The sequence below is a fragment of the Podarcis tiliguerta genome (assembly GCF_965153285.1).
Source record: "Podarcis tiliguerta genome assembly, chromosome: 12".
Taxonomy (NCBI): domain Eukaryota; kingdom Metazoa; phylum Chordata; class Lepidosauria; order Squamata; family Lacertidae; genus Podarcis; species Podarcis tiliguerta.
Window position 1 is genome coordinate 27,657,234 of NC_139545.1, and position 19,167 is coordinate 27,676,400.

Consider the following 19,167-nt stretch of genomic DNA (forward strand, 5'->3'; position numbering starts at 1 on the left):
TAGATGAACAGGTTTTTGAACCTTACTCACTCAGTTCCAAGACTCCACTTTTAAATGGACCACAGAAGATAGATAGTGGCTTTTCTAATCGGAGGGATGGGATGGAATTTCAGAATAATGGTTTTCCAAGTCTGGAACTTTTGTCTATCTAGAAGCTATATCTATTCATTCTTGCCATTTGTGGCTCTCAATAATTCTGCACAGTAGAGCTACATTTCTAGTGCGAGACTGAGAGATTGACTCATTTAAAATTTGTTACTTAAGCAGTTCAGGAAAGAGGCTTGAGAAGGGGCTATTATGAATATACAAATGACCCTTGGTTTAAATTGGATTGTGCCTGGTTCAAGCACTTAATAAGTTTATCATTCTTGTGTAAAATGTATTATTGCAGATTGGTTTTTAGTTCTTAGTGACTTAAAAGTTTATCCTGAAAATTTGCAAATCTCACCTATATACTTTTAGTATTTCAGAATAGTGGCCATTACTGGTAATGGCTCATATACTTTGTTTTCCAAAACAGTCACATATTTCTGCAATGTGTATTCTGTATATTTACTTATTTTGGCCAGCTTATTCTACTTAGCATTGGACAGGGAAAGGGACTAGGCAAGGGACTAGCCCCCAAACCATGAATTAGAAATCCTGTTCATCCTAGACCTGGCTTGTGAGATTTCATAAGGCATAGACTGTAGGATGAAAGTGTATATTTGCATCTGTAAGCGCTATATGTAAAAATAAAACCAGGATGGAGTAATTCTATACCTCAGTAGAAAATATTGTGCAATCATAGTTGTCACAGCATCAGATGATTCATGCAACCTTGATTGTGGGGCTGAGTACCTGAGTCGAGATATAAGTGCATACAAAGTTACAGAACTGCATTTGTATCCTAAATCCTGCATTTGTATCCTAATTTTAAAAACCAAAGAAAGAGTTTTTAATGTTCATTTAATTTTTGTGCCATTTGTTTTAAAATGTTTATGATACCACTTTCTAAAAATATTTCTAAAAGCTGGCAAACGGAATCCAAAGGCAAGAGTGGCTTGATGTTATATCTCTCACTTTGCATTTTTAGTATTTATTTAAGTTAGTGAAACCAATGACAATTTCCTTGACTTTAAAAATAATAATCAATATATTCCTCCGTTTGTGAAATCACTGCTTCATTGTCTCTTGGTCATCTTTTTTCTGTACAGACAGCTTTAAGCAATACTTATATTGTAATACTCCAAATACTTCCCATCTTTTTGAGTCTTACTTCTTAGTGTGTTTGTTTTCAGATATCAACACTATAAAAAATCAGATAAATAGCTTATTGTTTGTGAAGAAAGTATGTGATTCAAGAATACTGAGGCTGCAGTCAGGAAAAGTAAGTGTGTTTTCTCTGCTAGAATGTGTTAAAATCAACCCAAGTATATATGTATAATCTATAACAGGGATGTCCAACAGGTTGATCGGGATCGACTGGTTGATCCCTAGTAGGTTTTCATAGGTCACGGTCGATCTTTGGCTCCTTCCTCTGGCCCCGCCCCCTTGCCCCATCCTCTAGGTTGCTAGAACAGAAGACAGAGTTTTCTTAGCAAGGCTGTCTCATTAGTGATCTCTCGATGAGCACTTCTTTTCATATTTTGGACCTGAAACCCCCCAGGGGTAGATCACTACCAGATTTTAAGTGTGCAAGTAGATTGCAGTCTCTTGGACGTTGGATGTCCGTGATCTATAACATCACTGGTCCCCTCTCCTGGTCCCCTGCCTCTGCCCCACACTGACATGATGGGAGTTCCATTCATGTGATGCTCTTGCCAGAGGAAGAGAGCAGAGGCGATGGTTGCTGATGCCGTCTGTGGTCCCTTCCAGCCCCCCCCCCCCCCAAGCCTAGTTAGTATCAAAGCCCATTATACCTATGGCCCTCAAAATGTTGTTGACTCCAGCTCCCACCAGCCCCAGGCAGTATGGCCAGTGACCAGGGATAATGGAAGTTGGATTGCAACAAAATATGGAGCGTTGCAGGTTCCCCACCCCGATTAGCTGAAGGACCTCGTGGGCAGCAGACTTTCCATATTACTGGAAATGTTGCTATGGCAAAAGAGAGAGTTTTTTCTTGGGAAGAAAACATGCATGATGCTACTAAAATGGTTTTACGTTGTGATTGTATATTGATTTTAATCTAGGAACCTATTAACATGATGTGGTCTTTATACAGGAAATAGATACTGTGAAACTGGCTGCAAACTTCGGAAAACTTTGCACAGTCCCTCTGGACACCATTCTTATTAACAATGTTGCACTACAATTTTTTATGGGTAAGAGAACAGTAGTTGTGTGTTTTTAAAACTATGAAATGCCATCATAGCCTGCAGTAGGCACAAATGAATTATAAAGAGAGGAGAAATTAATTTTTGGCCACATCCACTTCAGTACCAAACCTTGCTGTCCATACTATCTAACACAAATGAGGAGAACCTTTTCAAAAAAATTTTAATGTGAATGGCTCACTTAATTCCAAGGCTAAAGAGCTGCAATGTATTGCCAACTCTGCCATTTTTAAAGTAGCATGATTCCTTCCAGAGCAGCAAGGAAGCAGTAGATAGGACTTAGGGAGCAGCATGTAAACACCAAACTTCAGAGTAATTTGTTAGTAAATATGCTGAGCGTATAATTTTGATTATAATTATTCTGATCCAAAATCAGCACCACTTTGCTAATTTAATTTTTTATCTACCATAGTTCTTCAGGGCAAATTATTTGGGTAGGATATTTGTATCCTAATAGATGTGACTGAATTATTATTTGTAGATTACATGCAGCAGATGGGCGGCCAAGCACATCTCTTTTTCTGGATGACCGTAGAAGGATACAGGGTTACAGCACAGCAGCAGCTGGAAGTGCTATTGAGTCTTCAGAAAGATGGAAGGCATCAGACTACAGAAACCAAAGGCCTATTAAAGTCAGCTGCAGTTGGAATTTATGATCAATATTTGTCAGAGAAGGTAAGAATGGGTTTTAAAGGGAAATTAATCTATATGATAGCTGTATTCTAAAAGTTGCATAGGCACCTTAAGATCAAGCTGCTGAACCTCAGTCCAATATTTGAAGATGCCGAGGCTCTGATGAACTTAATAAAATTGAACTACAGAGGATCCGTCTTTACCTTTTACACAGAATAATGTCCTTCATTTTTATTCTTTATGTTTGGCTTTCAGCAAGTCAATTTGAATTTGGGGATTCAGACCGAATGTGACAAAGTCTTGTTTGGTTCCTTTTTTTTATTTCTCTTGTCTCTACAAGACTAACACACATGCATTTTAGATACATTTTAAGAAATATATTTTCTTCAGATACATTTTAAGAAGCACATTACATTAAATGCCATCTATAGGCACCATCCCCTACTCTTCCTTGCTTCACTCTTGCCATGAGCAGAGGTGGAAACAGTAGGTCCTGACTAGCATTTCTAGAATCTATTTATAACTCAATATCTTTCTCCCTTGACTAGTGATCTTGGTTTGATGAAAATAATTTTTGCAGTCTTTACTTGTTAGGTGTCTATCTTTACCTTTATTTTTTCTCTCTGCAATAAAAATTTGAGTTTTATTTTTTTACAAATTAAAATAAGGTCAAGTGGTGCACAAATTTATTGAGTTCTCTATGGCAGGCATCACCAAGAGTCAATATTGATGATACCTTGGTTGCAAAACTAGCAGAGAAACTGAATAATGAGGATCCAACTCCTGAAATATTTGATGAGATTCAGAGAAAGGTATAGTATGCTAATTCTCCTTTTCATATGTATTGGTGGAAGTTGGTTGCTAATAACTGATTTTGTTGATTTTCAATGAAAATTCAAAGTTACCCCAGAAATATTGCAGCATTTCCATTACATGCAACTCATAGCTTGCTTTCTGTGGCTTGTGGCAGATGTAAAAGTACCAAACTTCTTAAAAATGGAGTGCTCCCACATATGAATTCTCTCTCGCTTCCTTTTTTTCAGAGTTAACTAGGGTGCCATGTTGAGTTTGCTCTGAATTTGATCATAACTGGACTAAGCTTTAATTGGGGCATGCCCAGCTTCTCAGTTCCAAAATGCACAGCAACAAATTCATCAGCAGCTCAGCAAAATTGTTCTGGGGGCAATTTTGCGTGAATAACACTGCTTTATTAACAGCATGGCAGAGAAATTGGTTGGTTGGTTTAAATATTGACCCAGTTTTTAGACCAGAGCTTTCCAAACTGTGTCATGACACGTTGGTGTGTTGCACAAGCACTCCCCACGCTCCTCCCGGGGCTGGAAAGGGGTTGGTTTAACCTCTGGTTTGCTAGTAAACCTTAATTACTGTGTCGCAAAATGATGCATGTCTAAAAAGTATGTCACCAACATGAAAAGTTTGGAAAGCCCTTCTTTAGACCTTCATTAGTTAACTGCTTTAGACCTTCATTAGTTAATTAACTATTGTTTGGACCGGGGTAAGCAACCTAAGGCCCATGGGCCACAAGTGGCCCACCGTGGTCATTTAACCAGCCCCCGGTCCACTCCCATACTGAACTGCCTGCTCAGTGTGTCCCTGCGTGCTGTGCTAAACCGGTGCAGCGCAGCGCAGGAATTCGCTTCTGCGGTGCCAGAAATTCTGTCTACACATGTGCGGACGCTGAAAATCGCATCTGCGCAGACACAGATGCTGGAAATCACGGGCACACGTGCAATCCGGCCCTCTGCTGGAGTGAACCGGCCCAGGCGAGGTAAACCTTGCTGGCCCCTGGTGGACGAAAGGGGAAATGGATTCACTACAAATTGGAAGCAAAAGCTTTACAGTGCTTATGAAGGAGAAAGGGAAGGGGAGGTGGGAAGTTTTTGAGCCGAAGGCACCTAAAGACGAGCTGTGTTCTGAATTGAGATACTCAGGTTTATAATTGGGAAAGCAATGTTGTTCAACCTGGTAAGGCCTGCCATTCTTCCTTGGGTGCTGTGCCACAATTTAGGAGACCTTTGAAAGTCTAATCTGCTTGATTCCATAATTGCGAGTAATACTGAACTTTCCATTCCATAAGGTATATGATATGATGCTCCGGGATGAACGCTTCTATCCTTCATTCAGACTGCATGTCCTCTACGTCCGAATGCTTGCGGAGCTAGATATGCTAAAGGACCCTAGCTTCAGAGGATCAGATGATGGTGAAGGGGGTAAGTTTATGTTGTGAACCACCCTGTGATCTTTGGATGAAGGGCTATATACAGATTTAATAAATAAAATAAAAATAAAGTTTATTATAGATTTTAATTGTTATGTTTTATGCTTATTTGTGATATCACTGCAGCATCAGATTTACTGTGTGATGTTTTTAAAATCTGTTTAAATGTTTGTCCCGTCTCATCCTGTATGCCCAGTAACAATTTAAGAACCAAGATATATGCAAGTCCAGTAAAATGAGACCAAAGTACATTAAATCCCAACCTGATTACTCAGTTCCAGTTTCCAAAAGGGAGCCCACATTGTGCGTGTGTGCATGTGTGTGTGTGTGTTTAAGATGACAGGCACTGATATGCCTTAGCAGAAGGAAGTTTCACTGTTGGGTTAATTGTGTGCCATACCCATAGGACTTTAAAAACGTGCAGTCATTCTGCATTGAGCTTGCATCGTGCATGACTAGAGAACAGTTTCCTTTGGATAAACTATACACTTTATGGTATGGAAGAGAAATATATAAACATCACAAAATATAATTATGATCTCTATCCAATCTCTTTCATCCTGGTAATTATGACATGTTACAAGCAGCCCCTTAGTAAACTGAATATGAAACTTTCTTGCAAACTTTTCAAGTCTATAGCTTGCTCAATAAAAGAGCACTCAAGTGTCATTCTACAATTTCTTCCCCCCATGCTTTGTCATATTAAGTTCTGCTGTATGAACATGTATTGTATTGTTGTGGCCCATCCCAGATAAGGAAGACACACATCTGATAGTTAACTCTATTGGCAAGAGAAGCATTTCCAGCAGGTTCCACAGTGCTCTGATGATCACATGCTTATAGCCTCTAGGCAGCTGTCTATAGGTCTAGAACCTGCAGAACAGTTGCAGTAGCTGTGGGGCTCCTTCCCTCCTCCAGCTTATATGCCTTCCTCTGATAGGTTGTGTACCTGCAACCTGAGACTTCTCCTGTGTGGAAATCATTAATTTTTTTACCATAACCACTCCTAATTTTATTAATGTGTCAAATAGGGTAATATTATATGCTAGTAGTAGACAAATAACAAGTGTGCTTTGCTGCCACCTAGTGGTATAGATTAGTGATACCTTTAAGTTTTAAAATTAGGGCCACACTTGCATGCCTGCTAATAGAGTTTACTGTATTTGTTCTAATCTAATTAGGAATACTGTGATGCATGCAACTTTCAGATTAACCTAAAATTCATTGTTACGTTAAGCTATGTGGATATCAGTAATGTTTTGTAATTAGATCTTAGTTTACACTTTCTACTCGGAAAGAAATCCTGATATGTAACACTTCACATGTTAACTTGCTTAAACATTTATGTTTTGACATACAGTTCTGTCTCTTATTTTGACAGAATCATTCAATGGTTCTCCTACTGGCAGCATTAATTTGGTAAGTGTGTTTTTTCAACTGTAATGTTGGCAGCAGTGGCAGGGTGGGGTAGGGTAGGGGGAACAGGACTCTTTCCTTATGCTATCTTCCAGATAACTATCACCGTCAACAGCTCTTTATCTGACAGGGGAAAACATACCGGTGCTTTCAGTCATTCAGTAACAAAAAGTAGTGAGGATATCAATAAGAGAAAGATCATTGCTGTGACAACTGCATCCTATGGCATCTCCTTTTCTGACCCTGCTCCTGACTCTTAACAGAAATTAGTTGAAGCTTTCCTACAACTTTTATCCGGGCCAGGAAAATTTCACCCACCCAAATTTACGTTTCACCCACACAAATTTACAATGGGCTTCTGCCAAAGATAAGGATAGTTGCAGGAAAAGTAGCAACATATTTTTGGTAGAATTTTCTATTCTCGTTTCAAACTACAGACACACTCCCACATCCCACACATACGTGACCGCGTTTATGCAGGCCACTGCAAAATAAATAAGTAAATAAACAGGCCTTCTCTTGCTCAGGACTGCTGTCATTGATTGACTAGAAGCAGAGCAGGAGGCACCTTCTCCCTACCTCTGCTGCCCATCTGTGCCCGCATCCTGGCACCAGTTCTGCTTGGCGCCCTTCTCAGTCCTCAGCCTCCACGTCTGTCTGCTGCTATCACACATACTGGCTCACACAGAGGCAGGCAGGCAAGCTTGCAGGCTCGGGACATGCTGGGCAGTGGCCCCGGGTGAATCTGCCTCTCTCCCCCTCCCTCTCCCTCATCCTCTCACTCTCATCCCCATTCACCCTCCCTATTAAAGTGGGCTGCTCCCCACTTTATGTGATTTCACCTATGCCCACGGGGACCTGGAATGTAATCCCCATGTAAGTGGGGGACACCTGTAATTGTTTAATTGGGAGATTATGTAATTAAAGCTTTACTTATTTAATTAATGAGAAGCAAATTTAATTGATGCTGGTGGGACTTAATTGGTGGGGTTTTTTATTTTTATTTCTAGTGATCTATTTTGAAGCTAGTTTATTAACATATCAAGGAGAAGGATATGGTAACCTTTCTTTCAGGCAAGCTTGCCTGGAGGACATTCTGTTTTTACTTAGAAAGCATCCAGAAATATGGTTTTCCCTCTACAATCTCAAGTGATAGCATTCCAAATGAAAACCCTATTCTCAGTATTGTGTAGATACAATTTAGATACCAACCTTAAGAAGGAATTGTTCAAGGATAGGTCTATTGGCTACTTGTAGCTGTGATACCTAAGTGGAACATCCATATCCAGGGAAAATATACATCTGAATACTGGGTGCCTAGGACCATCATAGAGTTTGACTTCCATTTTTGATGGAACTGCTTGCAAAGTTGTAGAGGCATCCACTGTAGGCTTTCAGAAATAAAATGCTGCACAATATTGGCTCCTGGTCTGTCAAAGCAGTTTGTCATTCTTGCTATTCTTCTTCTAGTCATTGGATGATCTTTCAAATGTGCCTGCCGATGAGTCAATACAATTACATGCATATATTTCAGATACCGGTGAGTTCAGTAGTGATGCTTTCTCTTTCAATATTTGGTCATACTATCATGGCTGTTGTGTTCCTTTTATTCATAAACCTTGATTAACTCTGCCGTCATGTCCCTCTTTTAAACCTAACTACTTTCCGCCATAACCTTTTTGTCCTCATGACCTCTGCTTGCTTGGTGTGGTTATTGGTACTCACAAACCCCAGGAGCAAAGAACTGCTTAAGACTCATGAAGGGGCTTGATGTAGCCCCATAAATTTTAAAAGCTTATTTTTTCTTGAGCAGCTGCCACACCACTCATTCAAACCTTTTGAAACTTTCCTTAGTTTCAAAGAAGTTTTCCAGGCAAGCCTATAGGTTTTTGGGGGGTTATGGAATTATTTGGAGTTCCTTGGCTCCTAAGCCATTCTAATTTTGGATTTCCCCCCTGTATTATTAAAATGTCATTTAGTTGTGTTGAAATTCCATGAATGCCTTAGACTATTCAACATAAGAATGAGTTTGTTTCATTTTCATTTAATGTAATGTCACCATTAAATTGCATGTATTGCACCATAATTTCATTTGTTCACATCTAACATTCACCTTCTATTTACATTAAGCAAACATTTGTATTACTATAGCACACTCAGATATTTTTCTTAAACAATAAAGAGGTCTTCAGATCTATCTGATGGGGGAACAGCTCTTTTCATTCCAGGCATGAATACTAGCAGCCAATTTTTCAGTTGTGATTTGAAACTCTTTTTAAAGTGTTGAGTCTATGGGTGGTATTCCAGTAACAAGGATGTCCACTCACACAGTAGGACTCCTGCCCCCCACCCCCAGATCTGCTCCAGAAGTTTGGAGGAACCTCTCAAACAGATTTAGAGGTGCATGGAAGGACAAATTTCACAAGCAGAAATTATTGATGGAACGATTGCCTTAGCAGTAAGTTGGATTCCAATATAAAAAGAGCTGGAAATGAAAATATGCCTAAAAACTGAAACTGAAACATGCCTGTAAGTTAAATGTCCTAATATTACAGGGGAATCACCAGTTACATGGGGATTCCCTTCCTGGCTGCTGCGAGTGGGGATTCTCCTGTTCTGCCCCCCTTTTTGGCACTGAAAACAGTGGGCATGTCAGCGGGGGTACTCGTGCTGGTTGTACACAAGTGGGAAGATGCCTATAGTTGCTAAATAATAATAATTATTATTATTTATACCCCACCCATCTTGCTGAGTTTCCCCAGCCACTCTGGGCAGCTCCCAATCGAGTGTTAAAAACAATACAGCATTATTGGCAGGGCTGCCTTCAGATGTCTTTTAAAAATAAGATAGCATCTATCACTACACTTCATATTCTGTTATTGGTAATAACCACTGAATATGACAGCTTTACAGAGACAACAAACTTCTGTGATCCTGGGAGTCAGGAATTCTTCATTTGGTGTGTGTTCCCCTTGCCCCCAAAAAGTTTATTTTCTATATATGACAGTTGTTGCTCTCTAGCTTTCAAATCTCATATATTTACCACATACAGCTTCAGTTAGTTTGACATATCCAGTTCCTAAGTAGCTACAGATACAACCTAAACCAACAATGGAGTAGTGGGATCAACCTCCTGTTGTTGGTACCCCTTTTCAGGTACCTGCCCAGGTACATCATAGGAGTCAGAAGAAACAAATGACCTGAGACTAGTATGCCTGTGTCCATTCAATAAATCTTATGTGACTTCACTGCCAGAAATGAATGAAATAACTTGTATGCAGCTGCATCATATACTGTTACTCTGGTATACAGCATTTGATTGTACAAATAGAGCCCTCCCACCTCCTTCCCAAAGCTGGGAAGGTGCTAATTAGACTTTGGGGAGGAGAATGGAGAACTCTAGGACCCTTTCAGAGCCACCACGCCTCCTTCCCATAGCTCAGCACCTAGCTCACCCAACTTTGGGAAGGCAGCACAAGGGTTGAAAGGGGTGTCAAATGTTGTCAAGGGCTGCCCTAAAAGGCCTTGAAGGCTGCATGCAGTCCCCAGGTTTCCGGTTGGACTGCCCTGATCTAGACAAGAACATTTTGCTAAAGTATCGCTTGATTATAGGATGCTATGATTTCATACACAGAGCAAGGCAGTTTGTTTTCTTCCTCAGTTTGCATGCCCATTTTGTCTCCACTTCCTTGTCATTTCCAACATCTCTTCATTTCATGTCTCTTCTGCCCTTTCGCCTTCTTCTTTTGTGTTCCTTTCTTCTTCCTTCATTTTTTGTTTTAAAATGCTAGTTTATGCTGATTATGACCCATATACTGTGGCAGGAGTTTGCAATGACCACGGCAAGACATACGCGCTATATGCTATCAGTGTTCGTCGTCGAACCCCAAATGGTGACGAAGTATGGAAAACATATCGTCGCTACAGTGACTTCCACGACTTCCACATGAGGATTACTGAGCAGGTAATATTTGCAGTTAAAATGTGTTTGTGGAAAGAGCAGGTGGCTTCCTCAATTAATTTAAATTAGTGATGAAAGAGGTTCAGTGAGCTTAGCCGGTCTGTGCTCCTGATAATCTACTGGAGCTGGGATAAACTAACTATAAGCTAAGTCCAAACTTAGGAGAAGTTATGGTTTGGCTTGCAGTGACCTCAGAATAAAGTAAGTTAATATCCCAAACAATCCCGTTCCAAACTTCAGCTGCATTGCTAATTTAAATGAGCTTTTAGTTCAATGGTAATTTATGTTTCGGTCTCTCTGTCCTTAGTAATTCCAGGTGTGGGTGGGAAAGACTCCCATCTGAAATCCTTTAGAGCAGGCATGGCCAAACTTGGCCCTCCAGCTGTTTTGGGACTACAGTTCCCATCATCCCTGACCACTGGTCCTGTTAGCAAGGGATGATGGGAGTTGTAGTCCCAAAACAGCTGGAGGGCCAAGTTTGGCCATGCCTGCTTTAGAGCTGTTGCCAGTTAAGAGTCATGCTGCCCTCCAAAGGTTTTGAACTACAACTCCTATCAGCCTCAGTCAGCATGGCCTGTAGGCAAAGATGATGTAGTATAGACATTTGGAGGGCATCACATTGGCTACCCTTGATCCAAATGGACCAATGGTTTGACTTGGTATCAGGCAGCTTCCTAGGTTCTCATACTACTACAGAATTGATATTTAGGATCACATTACTGTGCAAAGAAGTATCTTGTATGCTCACACACATATGGAAAAAGAATGTGTCAGGGAGAAACCTAAGCTAAATCTATCCTTGACATTTTCATTTCCTGTATGTAAAGGGTATCTTGTGTACACAGATAAATGGATAAGACTAATGGTCCTTTATTCTGCATGGTTGAGCATTCAGTTGCATGAACCCACATTGTTAGCCCGAAGTGGTACAGTCTAAAACAAGTTGTTCACTTGTCCAGTTAATGTTAAACATTCATAGCATTGGTGCAGATATAACATTCCAGATGTTTCCCATCACAGTTAATTCTGGGGGTGAGTGAGGGAGCTTCTTCCTGATTTCTTAAAGTAAATAGATTGGAAGTGTTGCATGTGAAATGGACCCGAGATGTATTTATGAAATGAATGCATAGTAATTCAGTTTGGATGTAGAGGTTAGATATATATTTAAAATAAAAAATTATGGGTTCTTTTCTAGTTTGAAAATCTAGGAAGTATGTTAAAGCTTCCTGGTAAAAAAACATTCAACAACATGGACAGAGACTTCTTAGAAAAAAGGAAGAATGATTTAAATGCATATTTGCAGGTATGCTGTTATATTCAAATTTTTCATTATGTGTGCTTTAATAATTTTTTTCCTAATTTGATCTCTTGAAAATTTGCAGCAAAGTTCAGGGCTGCCTTCAGATGTTTTCTAAAAGTCAGGCCCTCTGCCTGGTTCCCTGTAATTTCACTTCTCACAGTGAAGGAACCGCCAGAAGGCCCTCTGAGCTGGACTTCAGTGTCCGGGCTGAACGATAACTTGATATGTTACAATTGAAAGTGTTTTCAGGCATAGTAGTTCTTTTTGATGGTATGAAACATGTCATAATCTTCTACTGGTGTCAAGGTGTCACTGGATTGGGCTCTGAATCCACTGTGATCACGAGGCAAGAGCAAAGATTCTGGGAAAGTGGGTGGCTCCCATTCAGTTTTTTTGCTGCTGCTTGATCAAAGCCATCACATCGCCTTAAGCTCCTGTTTTTCTTACATTTCCTCAAGCTATTTTCCCCCTCTTTCTACAATTCCTTCATAACTTTGTGAGACCTTTTATCTTACTTCCTTTCCATTCACTATCCTTCAAAGAAAGATTGCTTAAAAGACAAAAAGATACTAGTAGAAGATAGTACAATTGGTACTGACCTGAAGTGTAGGTCTCTGTGACGTCATGGGGTCTGTGGGGCCACTCCCTAATATGGACTGCAATGTCCCTTTTCCTTTTCTTACATGTTCTATGCCCTGTTATTTAAGGGGAAAGCGGGCATCTTTTATTTCCTTACTACCTGAAACTCCGATGAGTGTTTGAGCTTGGCGAGTCCATAAAACTATTTGGGAGCCCATAAAACTGATTGGGAGCCACCCACTTCCCCAAAGAGTCTTTAGTTCTGCCTGGTGGTCAAAGTGGAGTTGCAGCCCAATCCAGTGACCCCATGACACCATAGAGGTCAGGGCCAATTCTACTTTTAGGCACAGTTTCAGTTGCTTTTATGGAAGATGCCTTTAAAATGTGAGAGTAATGGTTTGCCTGTCACCTTTATATTTTTAGATGGAATTGGAATAAATGTACAGACATACTAGCTTGTTCTGAGGGCACAAAGCCCACAAAATGTCAGACAAAACTGATAACATTTGACAGGTACTTTCAATCATGAGAGGGTTTGGGTTTTTTTGACTGGGGGAGGGACTGAACTGGCCAATTCTGCTTAGGAGAAGGACTACTAGTCCTTTTAGGAAGCAGGAGCTATGCAAAAGCATTTAAAACATCTTATTTCTGCTCTGCTGTAACGTGTTTTATCATTCAGAACCAAAATGCTCACCTTCCAAAATTACCTGCCTCCTTTACTTCTTAGCTTTTGTTAACTCCTGAAGTGATGAAATGTTATCCAGCTTTGATACTCTGTGTGTATGACTTCTTGGAAAACAAGGCATACAGTAAAGGAAAGGGAGAGATTGCTCGGAAGGTAAGAATATTATCTGTTGTCTAGCAAGGCTCAGTGATGGCTGTCGTCCTACAACCTTGTGCACAATCAACATAATCTGTTGTTCATATTGTATGCCCTTTGTTGTTTAGCTTGTATTACATGATTTATATATGAATGGGCACATGGTAAAAACGCAGTATGCAAATAAGGGGTTGTTGTTGTTTTTTGAAACAGAAGCATTTATTTATTGGCAAAGAAGCCAAACTTGCATAAGAGAATTGTTGTAATACAAAAAGTTTCTGTATTGTTTATAAGTTTGCTATCAAGCCTGAGATGCACCTAGTGTTGAAAGATGTAAATATCCCTTCCCTTTTATTTACCCTAAAATCCTCTGCCCATTCCAGGCACCACATGCTTCATGACTCCAACCACCTGCTCAAAAGAGAGAATGCATGTCTCCCTCTAAAACTGGTTTTTGAGGCTGTTTCACATCAAAGAGCAAAAGGAGCTAAGCACCAAATTTTAAAATGCAGCACTTTGTCAAAGTTGATCATTTATGTGCTTGAAGTAGATCAACTTGCAGATTTTACATGCTTACTTAGCCCTTTTGCCCTCACAATTCCTTTCTATAAATTAGGCACAGCTTTCTGTGCTATTCTAAAAAATTAAATTTAAGTAGAGGTTGAACTAAAATACATGTGTCTAAAATGATTCAAGCTTCTGTAACTTCCTGGAGACTGAATCCTTGTTGTTCTTAAACTTTTTCATTTGAAAAACTTAAATTTAATAGTTAAATTAGTGCATATTCATATTGTGCCATGGTTTGTACAGTTCCTATCAGCTCATTTGCATGCCACTTTAAAATATGTGGTTTTCTTGTTTGGCCAAAAAGAGAGAGCCTTTGCCCAGAAACCCTTGAGGGCTGGACTGAGGACCATGTTGTCTCTTCAGGAATCGCAGTGCTTCTGCCTTAAAAAGATGGTGGGCTTTAAATCCAAATGCATAATTATATCTGAAAGAGGTTTCTGTATTTTGCATGATCCTGCATTGCAATTCCATTATAGATATTACACAAGAGCAATATGGACATGGTAAGGGAGTGAAAGTAATGTATTTTTACATTTATCCCACAAGGATTCTTAAGATAGCTAACATACAACAGGGACACAAAAACATATTGACAAAACCACAACAAAATGTTAATGGATTAAAAAAAAACCAGGCAAATTTTGTTGGGTAGCAACAACAAGCATCAAACTCTAATAAAAACTAAGGGGAAAAAACATTCCTACCCATTTTCTGGCAGGCAAGCAAACCTAGGACATTCCAGAGATTAGAGGCCATAAAAAGCCCCTCTCTCTAGCCACTGTCAACACCTCAAGAAGCAGAAACACTCAGACCAAGTCCTCAGAAAAAGGTATTGGGGTAGATGTCATTCTTTTCAGTCCCAGACTACTTAGGGCTTTGACGGTCAGAAACAGCACTTAAAATTGTGCCTAGAAACAAATAAGTAGCCAATATAGATAGATTGGTTATTTAATTTCTATACAACTTAATATATAAAAATATTTCTAAGCGGTGTGCAAAAAAAATGAAGCAACAACAAATAACCTAAAGAAAAACACACTGTTACATATAAAAATGTTAAAGACAAAATTATATATAAATCAATATCAATTCATTTGTCTTTTGACACTGTTCTTTAACTGTTCTCTGTTCTCTCATGTTAGAACCAATTGACTATCTAGCAACTATATTTCCCCCCAGTTGTAGCTTCCAAGCAGTCTTTAGAGGCAGCCGCAACAATTGAGGCTATCAGTGGAGTTTCGTTGCAAGAAAAGCCATACCTGGCCAATCATCCAAATGCTCCAGAGAATACTAGAGCATCCATCTGGAAAGGGAGGTCTAATTTCACGGCAGGCTGTAATTGGCTGGCTTTAGAGGTGTGAATAGGGACACGGGTGGTGCTGTGGGTAAAACCTCAGTGCCTAGGACTTGCTGATCGTAAGGTCGGTGGTTCGAATCCCCGCGGCGGGGTGAGCTCCCGTCGTTCGGTCCCAGATCCTGCCCACCTAGCACTTCGAAAGCACCCCTAAGTGCAAGTAGATAAATAGGTACCGCTTTATAGCGGGAAGGTAAATGGCGTTTCCTTGTGCGGCACTGGTGCTGGCTTGCCAGTTGCAGCTTCGTCACGCTGGCCATGTGACCCGGAAGTGTCTTCAGACGGCGCCAGCTCCCGGTCTCTTGAGCGAGATGAGCGCGCAACCCTAGAGTCGGTCACGACTAGCCTTTACCTTTTAGAGGTGTGAATAGGCTTGATGCTACATTTTTCTAGGTTCTCAGGTGTCCCATCAATTATATTTGCTCACTTGGCAAAACTCTTGGACACAGGCATTTGTCCTTGCCTCCTCCCAAACAGTTGATTTACAAACAGCTCATGACCACTTTGGAAACATGCCCACTGCATTAGAAGTCTTGGGTGAAACACATTACCATATATATTTGGAGTTGTAATGGATTTTAGATATACGCAAACAACAGAAATCAGCAAATAACATAGTTCTCATTTTTTTTTAAAAAAAAACTTTTTTTTTTTACTGGACCAAAACAGGGACTCTAGCTTGGCAGGGAACATACTCTAGGAGTGTGGATAATAATGCTTAGAACACCTGTATAGATTACATTATAGAAGTAAACTAGTAATATAGAATCACACATTATGAACTATCAGAAACAATGTGCCCATTTCAAATTATTTCCCTGTATAGTAGAAAATAATCTATGTTTTGATGTCACAGAATTATCGCCCCCCCCCCCAATATTATAGGCTGATGGGGCTGGCTGATGTGTAGTATTAAAACTTAGATTAGTTCTTTTTAGATCTTTGATGCATTACAGAGGTGGAGGAAGACCACATACGGCTGCCATCTTCAGCAGCAGTGCTTTGTTAATTGGAATGTGTAGGCGTCATTTAAATTCTTAATAGATTTTTACTAACTCCACACAATCTTACTCTTTCAAAATAACAAATAAATGCACACAGGATAACATTTTTCTGCTTCAAGGGCAAGGGTCTATTATCCCCAGTAGCTGGTGTGTACACTTCAATGGATGAACACTTTAATTTAGTGTGCACTCTCTCGCTCTTTCTCTCTCTCCTCTCCCTTTTATTTTCTCATCTTTTTTGTTGCAGCTCCCCAAAAAGCTGCTCTTAAGGGTGTTTGGACTTTTTGGAACAGTATGAACTTTGGGTTGGGGGGATACAACTGGAAGGGAAAATCTGAGACCTCCCCCCTGTGTGGGTGGAGATGTCTTCTGCTTGAGCAGGGGCTCTCTAGCTTCCATTCCATTAATATTATTCAGCACCAGTAAACATGGTACTTTGCATAGTAATGCTACAAAAGTAAATCCCTTGCCCAAGAAACTTGCTGTCTGTGGATGACATTTCTCTCAGTTTTGATTATTTTCAAAGTCAGGGCATGTATTTTACAAAATTAGCCTTAGTGATGCCTGAAATTAACACAGTAATATTTTTTCATAGCAATGGCTTTGTATTACTGCTCTCCAAAACAGTGTGATGTTTTCAACACACATTATTGGATGACGAGTCATATCCTCATAGATTTATGCAATCGTGGTAAATGTTTTCCTCTTCAGATGGACACATTTGTAAACCCACTGCGTAACTCTATGAGAAATGTTTCAAATGCTGTCAAGTCCTTCCCTGACAGCTTCGCAGAGGGGATGACTAAAATGTCAGACAACATGGGCAAAATGTCAGAAAGATTGGGACAAGACATAAAGCAATCATTTTTCAAGGTAAGAATGCATTGAAGTAACGCACATTAGACTTGGTTCCATTTTGAGCCGCCTCATTTAAACATGATCAGACTAGGCAAAGTATGAGGTAACAGTTATGTTTAAAAGTGTTGCCTTTCTTTTTATTTGGAAGAATGTAAAAAAATAACCTAGGAAGCAGTGCATAAGAACATAATCCTGCCAAAGTCCTTCTGGACACATGGACCCTGTGCAAGCCCAAATCTTGCTTGGGGTCATTTCACCTTATACACGTAATGCTAAACCATGGCTTAGAGATACTTGCAAGCCAACACTGTAAAATTGGGCAGAGTGAGTGAAACGTCTGTGGGTTCAGATACGTAGATTAAAACAGCTGCTACCATCAGTTGAGAAGCTTGATTGTTAAGTTGCCAAACATTCTCTTAAACAGAGTGTTTGGCAACCGTGGGCCATCTTCTTCATGAATGGTGCACCCTGTCATTTCTTTTAATCATTTTTGCCTTACCGATATACTCCTGAATATGCAGTTACATCACTGTATAGGGTAGTTTTGTTTCAAAGACATGTAAAGCTCCCTGATGTTAATTTAGGGTGGGCCACTACTGAAAATGCACACTCCCGTTCTTAATTTCAGAACACTGTCTGTGCTCCAGCACTTTCCTCAAATACTGCCAACTTTGCAACCCTTACTAAGTTACCAGAACACCCAGGCTTATTTTAACATAGTTTTCCTCCCCACATTCCCACTTACTGGCTGCAGCCCAGAGCTTTTCAGTGCTTCAGTGCTCACACGATGCTCTGCCTAAGCAGAGGCTGTCCTCTGTTTCCATGCTAGGGAATGTTCTGGCTTGCATCAAGCATCATGTGTGCATCAAGAGCTCCGTGCATACACCAGAGATGCTGGAGAGGGGAGACAAATGTCTGAAGCAATTTTTCCTCCCATTTCCCCCCCACAGACCTTGCTTTCCATCAGTCCCCTTCCCCACCCTTGAATAAAATATATTTATTCCATTTAGCCTTGTCATTGCTAACCCAACACTTCTGCTGTGTCACACATTAATGCATCTTTCCCAAAACGGAATATTTCAAGTGTGTAAAGTTAAAATAAAACCATGCAAGATGAGTATTTTATCTCCCTTTCCCCTTTTCTCCTTTTTGTTGTATTGCATAAATATTGCTGTAGAGCTGGGGCAGGGAAGCCTGTGGCATTCCAGAAGCTGCTGGGTTCAAATTCTCATTAGTTTCAGACAGCTTCGCCAATTTCCAACAGGCCACAGGTTTCCCCACCCCTGTTTTAAGGTCAGCAATGTAGGGCCTTACTAACCTTTAACAAAATGCACCTGCATAGTAATAAACAATATTGGAACCTTTTCTTTAAAAATGGACTAAAGTAAAATTTGAAAATGCAGATTAAGCAGTAGTTTATGCCTTTAGGAATAAGGCATTTTAGAAGCATAAACTATTTATGTTATATGAGATTTAAGCAAAAGCAAGTCTTAATTTTTCCATTATATTTTATAAATTGATACAAACAAATCCCAAAGAAAAAGTGTGAGAATGCAGGCTAGTTAGGCTTTTTGTCATGTGACTGTTAGATGCTCCTAATGCTGCTTAATTTGTCCCATACTTTTTTTGAATTTTTATTAAAGCACTTCCGCAGTGCTGTGCCTTAGCAGATTTTATACCAAGCAGTTAAAAGTATTTTATGAACTAAAGTTTATAAAAGTATTGGTTTTGAATTGAGTTTCAGAATTCTATGGCTTTATAAAGGATATTTTTTTCATCACTATTTTTTGCTTTCAATAATTTCTCTTTGGGATTTAGGATCCTCCTTTAATGCAGAAGACATATGTTGATCCTAAGCACTGCCGTGTTGCAGCACAAGTTGAAGACAATGTGAGTTTGATGGTTGCTTTTAAACTAACCTCACTTTTGCTTATAAATGAAATGTATACATGTGTGTCTATATGTGCCTGATTGATACACACACACACACACACACACACACACACACACACACACACTCTAGTGTGCATGTGTGCACACTAGAGTTTACCCATGGTATTACTGTGAATCAGTGGTGCCTAAATATGCCTAAATATGTAAAGTCCTCTAGTTGAGGTCCCA

The 19,167-nt window shown here is 39.8% G+C and overlaps 1 protein-coding gene and 1 long non-coding RNA gene across 10 annotated transcripts in view; both read left to right on the forward strand.

Moving 5' to 3' along the window:
• Positions 1-19,167, forward strand: part of LOC310660671 — a 365,222-nt gene that overhangs the window by 249,411 nt on the left and 96,644 nt on the right. The gene's annotated exons all lie outside the window — the stretch shown is intronic.
• Positions 1-19,167, forward strand: part of SNX13 (sorting nexin 13) — a 66,483-nt gene that overhangs the window by 38,870 nt on the left and 8,446 nt on the right. For 3 of the 9 annotated variants that reach the window (XM_083405352.1, XM_083405353.1, XM_083405356.1), the window contains exons 11-22: positions 1,281-1,369; positions 2,204-2,303; positions 2,797-2,990; positions 3,656-3,760; positions 5,047-5,179; positions 6,569-6,606; positions 8,074-8,143; positions 10,428-10,567; positions 11,760-11,867; positions 13,171-13,281; positions 16,900-17,061; positions 18,865-18,936. In XM_083405352.1, coding sequence (XP_083261478.1) covers positions 1,281-1,369; positions 2,204-2,303; positions 2,797-2,990; positions 3,656-3,760; positions 5,047-5,179; positions 6,569-6,606; positions 8,074-8,143; positions 10,428-10,567; positions 11,760-11,867; positions 13,171-13,281; positions 16,900-17,061; positions 18,865-18,936 — 1,322 coding nt within the window. Of the gene's footprint in view, positions 1-1,280; positions 1,370-2,203; positions 2,304-2,796; positions 2,991-3,655; positions 3,761-5,046; positions 5,180-6,568; positions 6,607-8,073; positions 8,144-10,394; positions 10,568-11,759; positions 11,868-13,170; positions 15,186-15,545; positions 17,062-18,864; positions 18,937-19,167 lie in introns of all 9 variants that reach the window. The other 6 variants (XM_083405350.1, XM_083405351.1, XR_014503516.1 and 3 more) reach the window with 5 other exon arrangements.